The sequence below is a fragment of the Bos indicus x Bos taurus genome, chromosome 15, assembly GCF_003369695.1.
Source record: "Bos indicus x Bos taurus breed Angus x Brahman F1 hybrid chromosome 15, Bos_hybrid_MaternalHap_v2.0, whole genome shotgun sequence".
Classification (NCBI taxonomy): domain Eukaryota; kingdom Metazoa; phylum Chordata; class Mammalia; order Artiodactyla; family Bovidae; genus Bos; species Bos indicus x Bos taurus.
The window spans coordinates 67,930,632-67,951,335 of record NC_040090.1 but is presented as its reverse complement, the minus strand read 5'-3'; the positions used below and the strand labels follow the sequence as shown (position 1 = coordinate 67,951,335).

Here is a 20,704-nt window from a genome sequence, read left to right as displayed (position 1 = left end):
CTGCTTAGCCATAAAAAGGAATGCATCTAAGTCAGTTCTAATGAAGTGGACAAACCTAGAGCCTATTATACAAAGTAAAGTAAGTCACAAAGAGAAATACAAATATTGTATACTAATGCACAATGATAAGACAAATAAATGGCCAAGAAATACTACATAGATAAAAATCTAGTTCTAATGCGAGCAAGTTTAGTATTCTTTGCTGAGTTCTTCTACAGTGACCTCTTTATCGTTTCACATCATCATACTCAATTTTGTGATACTTGGCTTATTTTGATTATTAGGTTGGTGCAAACGTAACTGTAGTTTCAGACTCTGAATTTTAAATCATTATACCTAGGCTCAAACACATGCTTATTGATTAAAATAGAAACCTTTACAATCAACACATTTTTGCCAACAACAAGTAAGTGAAAAGTTGCTGCTGTGAGCAGTGTGCTAAGGCAGGATGTGTGACCTCCGGAGGAGAGGATTTCAATCTGGGACCAGAGACCAGGCTCGGCCACTGGAGCTTTTTGTGTAACAGAATTTTATTAAAGTATGAGAGAGAGAGAAAGCTTCTGACATAAACATCAGAAGGGTCAGAAAGAATGCTCCCTTGCTAGTTTTTAGCAAGGTGTTGTACGTCTTTTAAGGAGCTTCTAATTAGATAAGAGAAAAACCTCAAGGCTGAGGGACTTTCACCAGGCCCCTTTCCCACAATATGCATTTTTGAGATAGGATGGCAGGAGGTGTGTCATCCCAGGCCCTAAGTAAAATAGTTGATATGAATAGTGGTTTGTTGAGCCCAAGGTTTGAGAAAAGAAAAAAAGGTTAATCTTAGGTGGAACCATTTTGAAGAAAGGCAGGTTCTAAATCAAATACATAGTTTCATTAACATAACATAAGAAAAACATTTCCATAAGAAAAGTGCATTGGTTAGCTCAAGGCAGAACCAGGTGTCTTTTACTTTTGTGTTGAGAAGGAAGAAAATGTCTGCCACTTGCAGTTTTATTTCCTCCTGCTGCTTAGGACCTCTGGCCTCTCATAAGTTTGTTTATTCTTGTTCTGTAAAAATCCATGCTCTGGGATTTGACAAACTCATGGAAAGTGTTTTCTGGATCTGGCTGGTTGTGGAAGCATTTTCCCTGCAAAAGTTGTCAAGCTGTTTGAAGAAATGGTCATCAGTTGGCAAGAGGTCGGGTGAATATGGCAGGTGAGGCAAAACGTCATAGCCCAATTCATTCAACATATGATGTGTTGGTTGTGCGATGTCTGGTTGGGTGTTTTCATGGAGAATTGGGCGCTTTCTGTTGACCAATACTAGCTGAACGTGTTGCAGTTTTCAGTGCATCCCATTGATTTGTTGAGCATGCTTCTCAAATGTAATGGTTTCAGAGGGATTCAGAAAGCTGTAGTGGATGAGACAGGAGGCAGATCACCAAACATTGACCATGACCTTTTTTGTGCAAATTTGTACTTTGAAGCTTCTTCTCAGTGCAATCCCTGACCTGGTCATCACTGATTGTCACATAAAATCCACTTTTTGTTGCACGTCACAATCTAATCAAGAAATGGTTCATTGTTGTTGTGTAGAATAAGAGAAGACAACAATTTTTTTTAATGTTTGGTCAGTTCGTGAGGCACCCACTTATTGAGTTTTTTCACCTTTCCAGTTTGCTTCGAATGCCAAATGACCATAGGATGGTTGACACTGAGTTCTTTGGCAACCTCTCATGTAGTCGTAAGAGGATCATCGAAGCTGATCCTCTAAGCCTGTTGTTATCAAGTTCCGATGTCTGGCCATTGTGGTCTTCATCTTCAAGGATCTCACTCGTTGGCAAAACTTCTTGAACCACCACTGCACTGTACATTCATTAGCAGTTCCTGGGCCAAATGTGTTGCTGATATTGAGAGTTGTCTGCTCTACTTTACAGCCCATTTTGAACTCAAATAAGAAAATCACTCAAATTTGCTTTTTGTCTAACATCATTTCCCTAGTCTAAAATAAATACGAAATGAACAGAAAATAATGTCATTAGTCCAAAAAAGTGAGAAATGCACATTAAAATGATGTTTAGCATAACCACATTTGTTTATGAATATATACCAATACCAAGCAGAAAAATTCAACAGTGTAAAAAACCTCAGTTACTTTTTGCACCAACCTAAATAGTTAACTTTTAGTGTAAGTTAAATTTTCCTGTTTCAGGTCCTAAGCCCTTTTCACCTTGGTGTGTCTTGCAACATGTCCATGAATTATTCCATCTTCAATTTAGCAATATATAATATTGTTGAGAATAGACTCCCTATTTGCTATTTCATTCCCTTACTTTGTGACTTGCTAAGGAGTAGCTGATAGAAATTTCCTGTTGGTTTTCTTGAACCTTACCTCCTCTTACCAATCGTTTAGTTCCTAACTGTGCTATGAGTTCATATAGCATAGACTTATGTTAGGAATGACAGCGGATTCTTTCTTCAGCAGGGCTCTGCCTCTAGGCTGACCTAGTTTGCCTATCCACTGTCATGCTCCAGGCTCCCATGGGTGAGGCAGCTATGCAAAGAGTGACAGAAGCCATCCTCACTGCCAACAGCTTAACTTCTGCTGCAGAATCTGGGAACAGCGATTATGTTACTTATCATTTGGTTTCTGAATAATAAGGAAGTCATGTTATTATAGAAATGGTTATTCATAAGGGTATAAATTTTTCTTAATAGATTGTATATAATTATTCTGCAGAGAAGGAATGAGGAAGCAGTATAATAGATACGGTAAAATGGAGTGATACCTAGGTTAAAAAATGTGCTCAGATACTCAATGATCTGTGATGGCCTAGAGAGATGGGATTGGAGGTGGGTAGGTGGGAAGCTCAAAAGGGAGGGGATATATGTATACATACAGCTGATTCAGTTTGTTGTACAGCAGGAGCTAACACAACACTGTAAAGCTATATTATTTCAATAATTAAAAATAAAATGCTAAAATAAAATAAAACCTCTACTACTAATGCCATAATCCAAGCAAGCCTTCACCTCTCCCCTGGAGAACTGCTTAGCTTCCTAACCCATTGAATTTTTTCAGTTTTCCCACAGCCAATCCCTGATAGTTGATCCCCCACAGCTGTCAGATTGAATCTTCTAAAACTGAAACCTGATAGTGTTACTCCTTTATTCAGTTTCCTATTACTCCTAAAATAAAATACATTCTTTGGATGATCTTACACATAAGGTGAGAGCATTCATTATTATTATTTTGTTATTATATTTTAGCTTGCAGAGTGTTTAACTTGATAAATGTACCATAAAAATATATGTTCAAATACTTGATGTAGCAGAAATAACTTATATTAAAAAATGTGCTTGGATAGATTTAAATAAAAATAAAAGTACTTTCATATCATGAAGTATTGGTATTCTTTGACTTGCATATTTTTTTTCAGAAAGAAATGTGATTATTCTGTACCTTTAGTTAGAAATGTAGTTCATCATAAATAGTAATGACATGGGAGTCACTATCTGCCAAGCATCTGCCTAATAAGGAGATTTTGTATCCATTTAGATAATCAGAATTATAGTCAATACTAGATCTGATTATATTTATAACCTGGCTGAGTTTTATCTTCCAAGAGAGACTGAAGCAGTAGAACTGAGCAAGACTGTCCCTGGGTAGTATTTTGATGGTTTCTGTATGTTTCAACATCTCAAACTTTTAAACTCCAAGGACGTGGTGTGGTCAGAGTCCTGAAATAATCAGATTGTTAGCCACTGACTGGCTAAACAAAGTGTCTCCAGCACTTTGGTCGGTGTCTGAATGACATTTTACTTATTTACAGTGAGTGATAACTCTGAAATGAAGTTTATTACTCAAAGTCTGCATGGTCAGCACATTTCTTATCTATTCGGGCTACTTGAGGAACCAAATGAGAACCAAAAGTTTGCTTTAGACCAGGTAGAGCCAAAGCAGAATGAATTTAATGCCAAATACTTTAATCCAATTTAAGGATCTATCTGGTTGTAAGGGAAGTCTTACAATGACAATGAGATCTGATGCTCCACATTCATTCATAAGACTCATTTTAGTTAAGATGGTTGAAGAATTTTCCTTACCTTAAGAATAATTTTTCTTAATGTGATAGAGGACCAATATGCTCTTGAACAGTATTAGAGATAATGTTTCTATTATCTCTTATAAATATTCTAATATCTCTAAAAAACTATTCCCCTCCATTCTCTTTCCTGTGGTTTGCTCTCTCTAATTTCACCTACTTTCGTTACTCAGTGGCCCGCTTTGCCTGGAGCTATTATACCTTGGCTGGTATTTGAAGGTAATTTTCAGCCACCCATTTACAAATTATTGTTTAAGCTGGTGCATTTATGGTTGACAAAGCATTTCCCTGTTTTATGAGTTAATTTGATAACAACTGTCAGACAGAAATATCACTTCTCTTATTTCCAGACCCTGTTTAGAAAACACCTCACTGTAACTCCCAAGTACTGAAAACAAGAGGGAATTCTTTGGAAATGCTCAGGTGGAGGCTGCAAAGATGTTTTAAAAGCTAGAAATTGTTTTCTGACATGAAGACCATTGCTCTACATGAGTTGAAGTGGCACTAATTAGCTTTGCAGCATATAATTGTAATCTTTGGGCTATAAGGCATGCCTGGCAATAGTTCCAGGTGTTACACATGGTCAGTTTAGTTCAATTTAACAATTTTTTGACCAGTTCCTCATCAACAGACTTTTGCATGGAATTAACCTATAACATTTGTTTTTATAGTACTTAATAGCTTTATTTCATTTTGTACTTACCAACCCCGAGAAACCATTATGCTAGGAATTCCCCAATTTTATAGTAAAGGAAAAAGAGGTTCAGAAAAATAAATGCTGCATCCAAAGTCATATAATCTAGCTAAGGCTTAATTACCCCTTTCAACTGTAATCTTTTCTACCTTGGTAAATATAGAGCATTGTATTTCAGTTTAGAGGAGCAAATTAATAGCTAAACTTTTGGAGGTAGTCAGATATAGATCAGACACTAAATAGATAATACTTGCTACTACCTAAGTGACTTTGGGCACTTTTCTTTTTTAACTTTTATGGGTTCAGTTTTCACATTTATATAATTGGGGAAATATTTTGTTCCTCTCTTACAGGATTTTTGTGGGGATTAAATGAGTTGGGGCATGTAACATGTTGGGCCAAGTGTTTGACAGTTAGCGTTCAACACATTAGCATTTAACTGATACTATAGTGTTGAATCCAGAAGACTTATTCTTATTTCATTTTGGAGACTGAGTCAGCCCTGTGCCATCTGCGGGGTCTTGTTTGATTTAAGGGTTTAGGACTGAAATCATGTTTCTCCAAAGGTTTGCAGTAAAGAATTATCAATTTTCCTGAGATGTCTAGAAGTGGTACCATCTTGTCTCAAAGTCAGAATTTTTATTCAATTAGCCAAGATGGTAACCAGGAAAGCATGTTTCTCCTAAAGTTTCTCTATTAATTAGTTAATGATCCCACCAGAACTTTTAAAATAACAATAACATGTACAAATTGGGAAAACAATTTTCAACGTTGTTTTCACTTCCATCACTAAAAGGAATAAAAGGAAATGAGGTTTTAGTTAGGTATTTGGAATAATTTACCAATGGTCAGTAAAGTGAGATAAATTAACATGCAGGCAGCAGCCTGTGGGAGAAAAAGCACAAGAGACCTAAGTTTTTGTCTAGTTAACATCTCTTTCCAGCATGTAACTTGAGCAAAACACCTTGATCTCTTTAAATCTCAGTATTTTCATCTGTAAAATGTGGATAATTATATCTGAGACTTAAAAGGTTGTTGTGAATATATAATGACATGAAGGAAAAAAAAGTGATTTGTAAACTGTGAAATGTTGCACCAACGGAAGGTGGTGTTATTTTCTGTAGTTCACTGAAAACAGAAATTCTTAGATTACTTGAATGTGCTCTTTCCTGAGTTGGAGGAGAACTAATAAATAGCCCTTTGGCTCTATTTTAGTTCAAGGAATGTATGTTTTCAGATTAAATCAGTATTGATGGTGTTGAAAGTGAAAGTCAAAGTGAAAGTGAAGTCGCTTAGTCGTGTCCGACTCTTTGCGACCCCGTGGACTGTAGCCCACCAGGTTCCTCCATTCATGGGATTCTCCAGGCAAGAATACTGGAGTGGGTTTCCATTTCCTTCTCCAGGGGAATCTTCCCGACCCAGGGATCGAACCCAGGTCTCCCACATTGTAGGCAGACGCTTTAACCTCTGAGCCACCAGGTGTTAGGTCCTGTCAAAGTGAAATTCAGTGGCTCTTTTGGAAAGGCATTAAAAAAGTAACAAAGGGGAAATTACTGGAAAACAAAGATATTTTGTATAGAAAACCTTATCACACTGAGTATATGTTAAGTCTGTAAGGGCTTCCCTGGTGGCTCAGAGGTTAAAGTGTCTGCCTCCAATGCGGGAGACCCAGGTTCGATCCCTGGGTTAGGAAGATCCCCTGGAGAAGGAAATGGTAACCCACTCCAGTATTCTTGCCTGGAGAATCCCATGGACGGAGAAGCCTGGTAGGCTACAGTCCATGGGGTCGCAAAGAGTCGGACATGATGGAGCAACTTCACTTCTTCGTAAGTATATTCAATTTAAAGTTAATAATTAAATGATTATGAGCGCTGTGCTTTGCTAATTAGAGCATAATTTGAATAAGGCTAAGGCTATAAGTTTGAATCCTTTTATGGGTCAATTAGCATAATGTCAGTCTTTATTGTAACCATTCATGAGGGCACTGACATGTACACCTGTGTTCACAAGGAGAGTAAAGTGGAGACGAGATGAAATCATGCAGATTTTCAACCAGTATGTATAGAACTATATATTATAATGCATCTCCAACTTTTATTTTTTTTTAGCATACTTATCATTTTTTATTTTTGTAATTGTACTACCAATTTTGTTTAGCAAACTAGTGTTGTAGTTCACAAATGGTATTCCAGGTTTCCTGAGAGGTGGTGTAATGCCTGGCACATTCTGACCCTCTGTTTGCAAGTGCTTAACTTTACAATTCTTTACTTCAGAATGACCTTGAGAACTATTAACTTCTTATATGTGTTTTTTAGATGGGAAAATGGAGGCATTTCCCAGTTTCCTTACTTCCAGGTGAAGGGATTTTGGCCAGTTTTATTTAAAAAAAGGTCAGTAGCACAGCTGGGCTTGAAATACAGAGGTCTTGACTCAAAGTTTTATATTTAATTTGCAGTGTTTTGTTTTGTTTTGTTTTTTGGTTTATGTATAGTAAGCTTAGTCAGAAGCTAGGAAAATTCATATTATGCCGGGATCTTTAGCAAGACTGATGATTACCACAACTGCATGCCTTTCAGAAATACTTACACTGTTTATTTGAAATGACTTATAATTTTGGCTAGTTTTATTAAAAATACCAATCATATATTTTGATCCATTGGTGTCCACGGACCAACCCCATAAATGTAAGATATTATCATTTTGATCACTTTAAGTGAAGGAATTTGACATATACAAATTCCTTATAAGCAAAGTGCTCTTTTGTTACAAAGAAAATGATCTTTGGATTGTGATTTGGAAGGTGATGAAAAGATTTCTTGCTTTGAAATTTATCTCTCACTGACAAGCCTATTTACCACAATTCCACATTTAGTAGTTCAGATCATCTTATGTAAAGTAGGAAAGCTCATTTATACTATCATCTACCTTAGTAAGGATTGAGGATCAAGTTTTTTAAGATATTAAGGTTAAGATTTCTCCTGAGTACCATCTGGGGTTAGAGTACTAAGGGCATTTCAAATTTTGATGAAGGAAGGAAAGAATCTGCAATGATGATTTTTGGAGGCCTGTTTTGGGGAGTTTAGATAATGGTGGTAGGGATTTATCCTCTCAGAATGCAGCATAAATAAACTGGACACTCAGAGGGTAGGGAAGAGGGTGAGAGAAAGCTAAGGAAGAGAAAGTGAAAGTGCATCAAAGGGTTTCCCTAGTGGCTCAGTGGTAAAGAACCTACCTGCCAATGTAGGAGATGTGGGTTTGATCCCTGGTCTGGGAAGATATCGCATGCAGAGGAGTAACTAAGCCATGCTTCACAACTGTTGAGCCTGTGCTCTCGACCCCAGGAACAGCAACTATTGAGCCCCTGCCCCACAGCTACAGAAGCCCATGTACCCTAAAGTCCATGTCCCACAGCAAGAGAAGCTCCAGATCACTACAAAGAGAAGGCCTTCTCTGAAGACTCAGCAAAGCCCCAAATAAAAAGGAGATGGCAAGAGTGAACATCATTAGCTTAGGAAACAGAGAACTAAAATGGACAGGAATGAGTAAATTTAATTCAGATGACCAATATAACTACTATGTGGGCAAGAATCATTTAGAAGAAATAAAGTAGCTTTCATAGTCACAAAAGGGTCCAAAATGCAGTATTTGGGTGCAGTCTCAAAAACAACAGAATGATTTTGGTTCGTTTCCAAGGCAAACCATTCAACATCACAGTAATATAAGTTAAAGTGCTACACACAGTATGTCAGCAAATTTGGAAAACTCAGAATGGCCACAGGACTGGAAAGAGTTAGTTTTCATTCCAATCCCCAAGAAGGGTAATGCCAAAGAATATTCATAGTACCATTTGTGCTCATTTCACAGGCTAGCAAGGTAATGCTCAAAATCCTTCAAGCTAGGCTCCAATAGTACATGAACTGAGAACTTCCAGATGTACAAGCTGGATTTAGAAAAGGCAGATGAAATAGAGATCTAATTGCCAACATCCATTGGATCATAAAAAAAAAGCAAGAGAATCCCCCCAAAACATCTACTGCTTCATTGGCTACACTAAAGCATTTGACTGTGTGGATCACAACAAACTTGGAAAATTCTTAAAGAGGTAGGAATACCAGACCACTTAACTTTCCTCCTGAGAAATGTGTATGCAGGTTGAGAAGCAACAGTTGGAACTGGACAAGAAACAGCAGTCTGGTTCAAAATTGGGAAAGGATTACTACAAGGCTATATATTATCATTTTGCTTATTTAATTTATATGCAGAGTGCATGAGTGCGTGATAAGTCACTTAAGGCGTGTCCCGCTCTTTGCAACCCTAGAGACTATAGCCCACCAGGCTCCTCTATCCATGGGATTCTCCAGGCAAGAATACTGGAGTGGGTTGCCATCTCCTCCTCCAGAGGATCTTCCCAACCCAGGGATCAAACCCAGGTCTCTCCTGCATTGAAGGAAGATTCTTTACCACTGAGCCTCCAGGGAAGCCATATATGCAGGGTGTGAGTGAGTGATAGTTGCTCAGTCAGGTCTGACTCTTTTTGACCCCATGGACTGAAGCCTGCCAAGCTTCTCTTATCCATGAGATTGCCCAGGCAAGATTAATGGAGTGGGTTGCTGTTTCCTTCTCCAGGGGATCTTCCCTACCCAGGGATCAAACATGGGTCTCCTGTGTTGCAGGAGGATATGCAGAGTACATCATGCAAAATGCTGGGTTGGATGAAGCACAAACTGGAATCAAGATTGTCAGAAATCTTGAAATATCAACAACGTCAGATATGCAGATGATACCACTCTAATGGCAGAAACTGAAGAGAAACTAAAAAGCCTCTTGATGAGAGTGAAAGAGGAGAGTGAAAAAGTTGGCTTCAAACTCAGTGTTCAAAAAACTAAAATCCTGGCATCTGGCCTCATCACTTCATAGTTAATAGAAGCAAAAAAAAAAAAAAAAAAAGTGGGAATAGTGACAGATTTTATTTTCTTGGGCTCCAAAGTAACTGTGGACAGTGACTTCAGCCATGAAATGGAAAGATGCTTGCACCTTGGAAGGAACGCTATGACAAACCTAGGCAGCATATTAAAAATCAGAGACATGATTTTGCCAACAGAGGTCCGTGTAGTCTAACCTATGGTTTTTCCAGTAGTCACGTACAGATGTGAGAGTTGGACCATAAAGGTTGAGCACTGAAGAACTGATGTTTTCTAACTGTGGTCCTGGAGAAGACTCTTGAGAGTACCTTGGACTGCAAGATCAAATCTGTCAGTCCTAAATTAATTAGTCACAAAATTAGCCACAACAATCCTGACTGTTCATTGGAAGGACTGATGCTGAAGCTGAAAGTTCCAATAGTTTGGTCACCTGATGCAAAGAGCCTACTAATTGAAAGAGACCCTGATACTAGGAAAAACTGAAAGCAAAAAGAGAAGGGGATGATAGAGGATGAGATGGTTAGCTAGCATCTCTGACTCAATGGACATGAATCTGATTAAACTCTGGGAGATAGAGAAGGACAGGGAGGACTGGTGTTCTGCAGTCCATGGGGTCACAAAGAGTTGGACACGACTTAATGACTGAACAATCAGAAAAAATTTTAAAAAATGGTTATAATAAAAATAAAGTACATCTAAGACAAGACAGTCATGATTTTTGTCTATGGTCTTTGTGTACATAGATTTAAAGAACATTAAGTGTGCTTTCAAGAAGCAAACAATTAATTTGAATCCATGTAATTCTTCATTCTTGTGTCAACTTTAAAATTTCTCTTTTTGTAAAGGAGGGCTTCTAATCTCTCTAGCGTTTATTCCTTTTTAGTCAAATGGTGATAATATTAAAATCAGTCTATTTCCCTGGATTGGTACATTAAAAACATGAAATGTAAAGTGCTCAACCAAATAAAAGATGTTAAATATTATGTGCAGTTCAGGTTGGAGATTAAGTGTTTGGATTCTGGAACAGACTATCTGAGTTTCAACTCTGCCTTTGCCTGTTTTTACTTGTTTGACATAGGACAGAATAAACTTTCTGTATCTCAGTTTTCTCATCTATAAAATAATAATCTCCCTCATAATGTTAATATGAAAATCAAATGAGTTAATATTTGTAATGGGCTTAAAGCCCAGTGCCTTGCATAAATTAGTACTGCTGCTGCTAAGTCGCATCAGTCGTGTCCGACTCTGTGCAACCCCATAGACGGCAGCCCACCAGGCTCCGCCGTCCCTGGGATTCTCCAGGCAAGAACACTGGAATGGGTTGCCATTTCCTTCTCCAATGCATGAAAGTGAAAAGTGAAAGTGAAGTCGCTCAGTGGTGTCTGACTATTAGTGACCCCATGGACTGCAGCCTACCAGGCTCCTCCGCCCATGGGATTTTCCAGGCAAGAGTACTGGAGTGGGGTGCCATTGCCTTCTCTGAAATTAAGTGCAACAGTCAATATTACATACAATACAATACAGTATTAATTGTTGTTATGTGTATGCTGGCACAAAATTGAATGCTGATATAAGTGTGTGGGACTTAGTTACTTGGAAAAATTTTAAAATCCTATGTAAATGCTTCAAGCAATATAATTCTCTGTGTTTACAAATAATATTTAATTTTAAACTATTAGTGAAATTGTGTTGATTTAGCAGTTACATGTGAACATCTTTCAGAAGCTTGCTTCTTTTTTGAAACTACTGTCATTACTGCTGATTTAGGTAATTTTTATAGAGTATTGGTCTTGATCATCATGTTTTTATCTTAAATGAAAGATTTTCAATCCTGACTAACATTCGAAGTAAATGGGTACCCCTGGTACTCAGCATTGGTATTTTTTAAAAGCTTTTTAATGTGTAGGGGATTTTAATGTGTAGGCAAAGTTGAAAATTGTTGGCCTATTTCTTGTTGTTCAGTTGCTCAGTTGTGTCCAACTCTTTGAGACCCCAACGACTGCAGCATACCAGGCTTCCCTGTCTTTCATTAACTCCTGGAGTTTGCTCAAACTCATGCCCATTGAGTCGATGATGCCATCCAACCATCTCATCCTCTATCGCCTCATTCTCCTCTTGCCCTCAATCTTTCCCAGCATCAGGGTATTTTCCAGTGAATCAGCTCTTCACATGTTGCCTCGGGCTGTAGTAATTAAATATATATCTATATCATTTAGTTTCTGACATTAAAATATAATTTTTCTCATATTTAAGTAAATAAGATAACATGGCTATTTCTGGATATTTCTTTAAAGGAAGATCTATTGTTTCCATTAATTCTCTAGCTTGTGGATATGTATTATAAAGCAAAAATGAGAAATTTATTTGCTTTTAAATTATCTGTGGATTTTTGTTTTTGGCATAATAAATGCTATATATATTTAAAAAATGTATATAGAATCACATAATATTAAAGGTGAGAAGGACCTGCAAGGCATCTAGTAGAAAGATTGTACACTTTGAAGCAAATCCTGGCTTGCAGTGACTCATTCATTTTCAAGTTTTATGATCTTGGGGTACTTAATCAATTTGAGCCCTAACTTCATCTCTGTAGAGTTGAGATGAGTGTGTACTTTGTATGATGTTGACTCCTTTTCATGTGACACACAGACACAATCTTGACACACCCAGTTTTCATTCCCTGCCTCCTGCCTGATCTGCAGACTGCCTGGTTACGGATATGTAGAGCAGGGATTGTGTGGGAGCTTCTGCGGGGCTGTCTGAGCTTGCAGGGCCAGTTGCTGAAAACTTCTTCCTCCTGCCATTCATGGATCATGTCTCTGGCTCTGTTTGGACTATGTCATGGCTGGTTGTTTGGATGCCATGACTTTTCATGAGCATAACATTTAGTTTGTGGGGGTCTGTCCCTGCTGACTAACTAGAGTGAAGCTGTTAATGAGACTAGAGATGAAGATGGCTTCTTGTTGCCACATGGCAGAAGCTTTTGTGTACTTCCTCTTTGCGCTCTAGGCAGTACATGTGCAGGACACAGATGGCTGCCTTCTCTTCTCAGCTATCTTCTTATGCATTGTTTCTTTGTGCTGAGTAGGAGAGTAGGAAGTCGCTATCTCAATCTTAGTTTAGGGGAAGGAGAGAAAAATTACAGACCTCTTTGATTTTCTTTTTTGTGATAGGGACCGTGGATTTTGTTTCATTCCTAACCCTTGTCTCTCCGATCTTGTGGCATGTAACTATAAAAGTATTAAGACCATCTAACTCTCCTGTCACACATTCTTTATGTCCCAGGAAGGGGGTTCATGGATTGCCTCTTATTAGTTATATACAGCATGAGGCCTGAGGTCCTGATCTTGTCTGTGGTGCATCAGTGTCCTAAAGCCTAGGCCTGGCTTTATGTCTATTTTCAATCTCACTTTTGAAAATTCTGCTTTTGTCACCATCTCTCTGCACTGATCTGAAGATTTTGTTGAAAATATTTGTACATTCAGCTTCCATTTTCCTATTTTCCTCTATTGTAATAGGCACCATCTTCTCATTATTTGTCCTAGTGGTAAGTCTATTGATATTTTTAGGTCATGAGGATCTTAAAACATTACACTTGTGGGGTGGGTGTTCTAAGATAAACTTTGTGCTCCTCCACTAGATTTTGAGAGTCTTGAGGTAGGAACCATGTTTTTAGCTGAACAGAGTTATGACTATCATTTATTTAGCACCTGCTATTTACCAGAGACTTTGATTTATTTCAATTAATTACCTTAAAATAATATATACATGAGAAATGATTTCAGATAGCCTAAGTAAACTGTCCAAGGTCATCTAGTTTGTGAGTCAGAGTTGGATTTTGACTCAGTTTGATCTTAAATCCTCTTTTCTAAATCGTCTTTCCAAACTACTTCTTAAAGGAAAGGAAAGTCACTCAATTGTGTCAAACTCTTTGAGACCCTATGGACTATACAGTCCGTGGAATTCTCCAGGCCAGAATACTAGAGTGGGTAGCTGTTTCCTTGTCCAGGGGATCTTCCCAACTGAGAGATCGAACCCAGGTCTCCTGCATTGCATGCGGATTCTTTACCAGCTGAGCCATCAGGGAATCCCAAAGGAAAGGATAGATACAGGTAACAGGAATGCGATTTTGGCCTGTAGATGGTTGATGAAACTGATATGGAGTTGCATTCTTAAAGAAAAGGAAAGGAGATCCACAAATCTTCAGAGCCCTTGCTTTTCGCACTAATCCACATTGACTTGCATTACTGGCATACATGGACGTTTAGCAAATGTTGTTCAGCTTTCAAGGCAGAAGTCACCCCTCCCATGCACTTGTCTTCACTTTGTGCTTTTTAATTCATATCAGAGAGACTCAGATTATGTGATGATGTCTCATAAATAGGCAAACTCTGAAGAAAATTGGAGTGAATCCATGATTATAATCCATGGTGAGGAGTCAGGGCTGCATTGAAGTCACCCTTGACTTACTGAAGATCCAAGGATCTTTGCTCGTAGTTCAGACCACCAGAATGTGCCCATTGGATTTGGCAAGTGATAGCTAAGAGTCGGACTCAGCGACTTCACTTTCACTTTTCACTTGCATGAATTGGAGAAAGAAATGGCAACCCGCTCCCATGTTCTTGCCTGGAGAATCCCAGGGACGGGGGAGCCTGGTGGGCTGCTGTCTGTGGGGTCGCACAGAGTCAGACATGGATGAAGCGACTTAGCAGCAGCAGCAGAAAGTATATAAATCTTTATGAAGTTGAAGCTTTGTTGAATGTGCCCAGAGAGCATTTTCCATTTAATGTATTTGGAAACTCTAAATATAATTCCTTTTGGGGAGTAAGAGTAATTGCTTCAGAAAAGAAAAAAAAAAGTCGGTTCTTTAAAAGGCTTAACTCCTTTCATGAACATTTGCTTTTAATGACTGGGAAATTCCTTTATAGGAAAAAAATGACCTTTGGCAAAAATTAGGTCATTTTGGTCTTAACTGTCCCTATGCACTCTGGTTCTTGCTTTATGTTCCAGGTTTTGTCACTAGAGGTTATTGGAAGGATAATCCCTCTGTGGATAGTCACTGCTTTTAGAGCATGTTGTCAAAGTGAAAGTTATTTTAGCTTGGAAACTGCCAAACCAGTACAAGAGACTCAGATCACAGAAGTTCTAAGCCAGTGACTGATAATGACTTGCTTTAGGTTGGCCATGAGTTGGGTTTTTAAAACATACTTTTCATGTGCATTAGGATTGCTATGTCTATTTCACTTTCTTCAGATTTTTCCAGAGCCTCTTTGCTTGGGTCAGGAATAATTTATCTTTTCTAGGTATGTTCTTCTGCTTTGATTCTGTTCTGTTCAACAGAAACATCTATGCGAGTTTGAGGCCTCATGAACATCTTATCCCAGTATAAATGAAAAACAGGTTGAAAGAAATTACCCTGTACTTCTTTCCCCAAACACTTGGAGGCAGATTCTTCCTCAAATTAATTTCTGAAATGGCTTGACTAAAGTGAAGAATATGTCTGAACTCTTAGATTTGCTCAATGAGATGTTCTTCTAAATGGTAGTGCAGAATAGTTCTCAGTGGTTGCTCTTGATTTAATTGAAACTCACTTTTCTCAAGCTTTTTAAAAAAATTTCTCCATGCACGATACTGGATGCTTGGGACTGGTGCACTGGGATGACCCAGAGGGATGGTACAGGGAAGGAGGAAGAAGGAGGGTTCAGGATGGGGAACATGTGTATACCTGTGGCGGATTCATGTTGATAATGGCAAAACCAATACAATATTGTAAAGTTAAAAAATAAAAAACAAAACAAACAAAAAAACTTCTCCATGTAACCTTATACAGGCTAAAATCCCATTCCTGTTTTCTGTATCTGTCCTTTCCTTTAAGAAGGAGCTTGGAAAGATGATTTATAAAAGAGGATTTAAGATCAAACTGAGTCAAAATCCAACTCTGACTCACAAACTAGATGACCTTGGACAGTTTACTTAGGCTATCTGAAATCATTTCTCATGTATATATTATTTTTAAGGTAATTAATTTAAATAAAGTCTCTGGTACATAGTAGGTGCTAAATAAATGATAGTCATAACTCTGTTCAGCTAAAAACATGGTTCCTACCTCAAGACTCTCAAAATCTAGTAGAGGAGCACAAAGTTTATCTTAGAACACCCACCCCACAAGTGTAATGTTTTAAGATCCTCATGACCTAAAAATATCAATAGACTTACCACTAAGACTAATAATGAGAAGATGGTGCCTATTACAATGGAGGAAAATAGGAAAATGGAAGCTGAATGTACAAATATTTCCAACAAAATCTTCAGATCAGTGCAGAGAGATGGTGACAAAAGCAGAATTCTCAAAAGTGAGATTGAAAATAGACATAAAGCCAGGCCTAGGCTTTAGGACACTGATGCACCACAGACAAGATCAGGACCTCAGGCCTCATGCTGTATATAACTAATAAGAAGCAATCCATGGACCCCCTTCCTGGGACGTAAAGAATGTGTGACAGGAGAGTTAGATGGTCTAAATACTTTTATAGCTACATGCCACAAGATCGGAGAGACAAGGGTTGGGAATGAGACAAAATCCACGGTCCCTATCATAGAAAAGATAATCAAAGAGGTCTGTAATTTTTCTCTCCTTCCCTGAAACTAAGATAACCATTTTCTACAAAGGAAGTTGTTGAAACTTTTGAGTATTAAGTAGGGAGATTTTTACATGTCTACTGGACGTTTTCATAGGGAGGTAGACATGGAAGAATTTCAGGAGAACCCTGACAAAAAACTGTGTAGACTCCTTTAAATCATATATCTTAAAGAAAATCAGTTTGAAGGATTAGAGATGGGAAATAAACTGATATTTATTAACTGCTTCTTAGCACCAGCATTGTGTTATATCCTCCTGCAGATTACCTTTTTTAGATTTACCTTGGTTTGTGTAGTTAGTTAGTGGCAGCCCATGAGATTACCAAACTACCATGCTGCCCTCATATCTTGAAGGATCTGGGTTAGAGTCATTTTGTGGTGGTGTTCAGTCACTAAGTTGTGTCTGACTCTTTACAACTCCATGGACTGCAGGATGCCGAGCTTCTGTGTCCTTCACTGTCTCCCTGAGTTTGCTCAAACTCATGTCCATTGAGTCAGTGATACCATCCAACCTTCTCATCCTCTGTCATTCCCTTCTCTTCCTGCCTTCAATCTTTCCCAGCATCAGGGTCTTTTCCAATAAGCTTCAGCTTTAGCATCAGCCCTTCCAATGAATATTCAGGGTTGATTTCCTTTAGGATTGACTGGTTTGATCTCCTTGCAGTTCAAGGGACTCTCAAGAGACTTCTCCAGGATCACAGTTTAAAAACATCAATTCTTCAGCTTTCAGCCTTCTTTATGGTCCAACTCTCACATCCATACATGACTACTGGAAAAACCATAGCTTTGACTAGATAGACCTTTGTTGGCAAAGTGTTGTCTCTGCTTTTTAATACACTGTCTAGGCTTGTCATAGCTTTTCTTCCAAGGAGCTAATTAGTGGCAGACCATGAGATTACCAAACTACCATGCTGCCCTCATACCTTGAAGGATCTGTGTTAGAGTCATTTTGTTGTGTTGTTCAGTCACTAAGTTGTGTCTGACTCTTTGCAACCCCACAGACTGCAGGATGCCGAGCTTCCGTGTCCTTCACTATCTCCATTTTAATTTTAAATTCTTTTAAATTCTTTTAATTTCGTGGCTGCAGTCACCATCTGCCATGATTTTGGAGCCCAAGAAAATATAAAATTCATCCATGGCTATAATGGTTCAGTGTTTTGATAAGCTTTTTTTTTCCTGCTTGATTGATTAAAGGTTTTTATTATTTAACAAATTCACTGTCTTGTCACTGAGGATTTGGTTCTTATAATTTGTTAATAAAATCTGTGCTTTAAGGTTTTTGTTTCACTCATGCCTCCCTAGGTCTGAGACTCCCAAGTTGAGGCTTCATTGCCTAAATACGTCTTGGAATAATTCTTGGTCTGAGTTTAGGAAACTCTGTGTTCAGCTATTGTGAAGAGGAGGGGATATAAACTTCAGTCATGAGCTGCTTAGTTATTTTCTGCAGATCCTATTTCTTGCCCCTCCAGGAGGCTCTGGAACCATTGCTTGAGATCTCTTGAGAAAGTCAGGCTTGACCTGGGCATTACTCTTCTTTAGAACACCCTTTCTCCACTGCCCCCCTACCCAATATCTAGGTTTATTGTAGGTACTCGATGAGCATTTCTTTGAACTTAATAGCTGATACAAAAGCTTTGGGGAAAATATGGCTAAGGAATGCTATCATACTTGAAATTGGGAAATTTGGAGTAATTACCTAGTGTCTCATATTCTTGTGGGGAAAACACATGGCAAAATTCACAATGAGTTGATATTGTAAAGGGAAAATTCGTATGAGATGATTCAGAAGCTACATATCTGCTTATGATACTCATAATGGGGATGACACTGATTTGCTGATAATGTATTATTATTATTCTGTAGCCCCAGATGATACAGCAGACTCTCAAGAGGACACTGCAATATTATGAGCACCAAGTTACAGGGTAAGGAAAATTGGATTTTGGTTTTTATTGGGAACAAGTTAAAGATAATTCCTACATAGAGAACAGAGTTGTGGTTGCTAAGGGAGAGAGGGTTGGGGGAGGGATGGAGTGGGAAGTTGATGTTAGGAGATGTAAACTATTATATACAGAATGGATAAACAACAAGACCCTAGTGTATCGAACAGGGAACTATATTTAATATCCTGTTATAAATCATAAGAATAATATATATATAAAGGATGTATATATGTGTAACTGAATCACTTTTCCATATAGTAGAAATTAACACATTATAAATTACTATAACTAAATTAAAAAAGAATAATTACTCAAATGTAGTAGTGGAACATGAGGTTTTCTGCCACCCAAGCCAACCTTATTCCATAGTGGTTATGCTTAGAGTGGAGTGGAGGCTCATAGGGGTCCTGTGTTTATTGGGATTATTTCTGTCAAAGGATTATTTGTGTTGAATCCTTTTTAATAAAATCCCTTTTGCTATTTTTTCCTTTTTTCCCTTCTTGTGCTCTTGCTTCTCATTCTCATTCATTGAATTTCATATTTTGCCTTTGTAATATGGTAAAGCTTTAAAGGAAATTTTAGGATCCTTCAGTCAAGTTTAATCAAAATCACTATAAGCTGAATATAGTTGAGTCAGAAGTATTTGTTTTGTTTAGTTAGAGACCTGTGCTACAGAATTTCCTTGATTTGTTCCCCTCTTTTTGAAGTGGTGTGGTCTGATGTAAAGTAAGAAGCTTTAAGGTTATGAGACAGGAATTCAAGGCCTCACTAGGACATAGAACTTAAAAGTAACTTTACTGTTTTAAAGGGTGATGATGATGATAACTAAATCAAGGATTATTTGTCATTATTAAATGAGGTAATTTTAATGAAAGTATTTTGTAAGCAGAAACCTCCAAATAAGTGTAAAGGTTTGTCTTTGATTGGCTATGGCAGAAAGCAGTTGGCAAATCCAAAAGCCTAAATTCACTTTCTGATGTAGTTGAGCTATTTAAATTAAATGTACAATGTACGTTTATCTTTGTAGGGGTTTAAGAACTTCTGAGAGTCAAGATTCAAATCCTGGTATCTCTTTAAAGGCTATAACACTATGGGTCATAGCCATTACCATAGGGATCAAGAACATATTTTTGGCTATTAGGATGTACTGTATTTTTTTTTTTTTTTCCTACAGAACAGAAGGGAGGAAAGCATAGTGAAAAAATAATCTCAGTATCTAGTAAAATGCCATACACTTTAAGTGCTTGATTAGTATATTAAGTATCGTTTCAAAGGAAATTGCCCTGAAACTTTGTCATATCAATCCTCAAGAGTGCAGTACTAGGGAAAACATTACTTAAACTCATGAATGGCTTTTAATTTGAGGCTAATGTCTAAATGCTTTATTTTAATGGAGATAAATAATGTAAAGTAATCTCTTCCCATGTACTCTAAAATAAAGCAATCATTCTCCTTTTATTTGCTGCTTTCAAAGTGTGGTGTTTGGATTAAATTAGTTAATGTATTTAGAATAGTTCCTGGTACATGGTGAGCACCACATGCTTGTTTACTCTTATATTTATTATCATTATGTTTTTTAATATTTTAATGACAGTATCAGTAATGCGACTTGACATTTGGGATCTTAGTTTCCTGAACAGGGATTGAACTCATGCCCCCTGCAGCAGAAGTGCAGAGTCCTAACCACTGGAACACCAGGGAATTCCCCATATTTATTGTCATTAAATGTTTTAATATTGCAATGACCATACATCAAAATGAATAACACCAAAAAAATGATGTCCTTTTCATCATAGAGGACTAGAATGCAACAGTAGGAAGTCAAGAGATACCTAAATAACTGGCAAGTTTGGCCTTGGAGTACAGAATGAAGCAGGGCAACAGCTAGCAGAGTTTTGCCAAGAGAATGTGCTGGTCATAGCAAACACCCTCTTCGAACAACACAAGAGATGACTCTGTACATGGACTTGGATGGTCAATTCCAAAATCAGATGGATTATATTTTTTGCAGCCGAAGGTGGAGAACATCTATGCAGTAAGCAAAAAAAGGAAAAAAAAAAAAAAAGACCAGGAACTGACTGTGGCTCAGACTGTGAACTCATTTCAAAATTCAGACTTAAATTGAAGAAAGTAGGGAAAACCTCTAGGCCATTCAGGTATGACCTAAATCAAATTCCTTAGGATTATGCAGTGGAAGTGACAAATAGATTTAAGGGATTAGATCTGATAGACTGCCCAAAAAAACTGTGGACAGAGGTTTGTAACATTGTACAGAAGGTCGTGATCAAAACCATTCCCAAGAAAAACAAATGCTGCAAGGCAAAATGGTTGTCTGAGGAGACCTTACAAATAACTGAGAAAAGAAGAGAAATGAGAGGCAAAGGGGAAAAGGAAAGATATACCCATATGAATGCAGTGTTC

General features: G+C 37.8%; 1 protein-coding gene across 1 annotated transcript in view; it reads left to right on the top strand.

Moving 5' to 3' along the window:
• The window catches only part of GUCY1A2 (guanylate cyclase 1 soluble subunit alpha 2), a 506,039-nt gene that overhangs the window by 34,398 nt on the left and 450,937 nt on the right, over positions 1 to 20,704 (top strand). Inside the window, exon 2 of the mRNA XM_027563856.1 lies at positions 18,204 to 18,265. Coding sequence (XP_027419657.1) covers positions 18,204 to 18,265 — 62 coding nt within the window. The remainder of the gene's footprint in view (positions 1 to 18,203; positions 18,266 to 20,704) is intronic.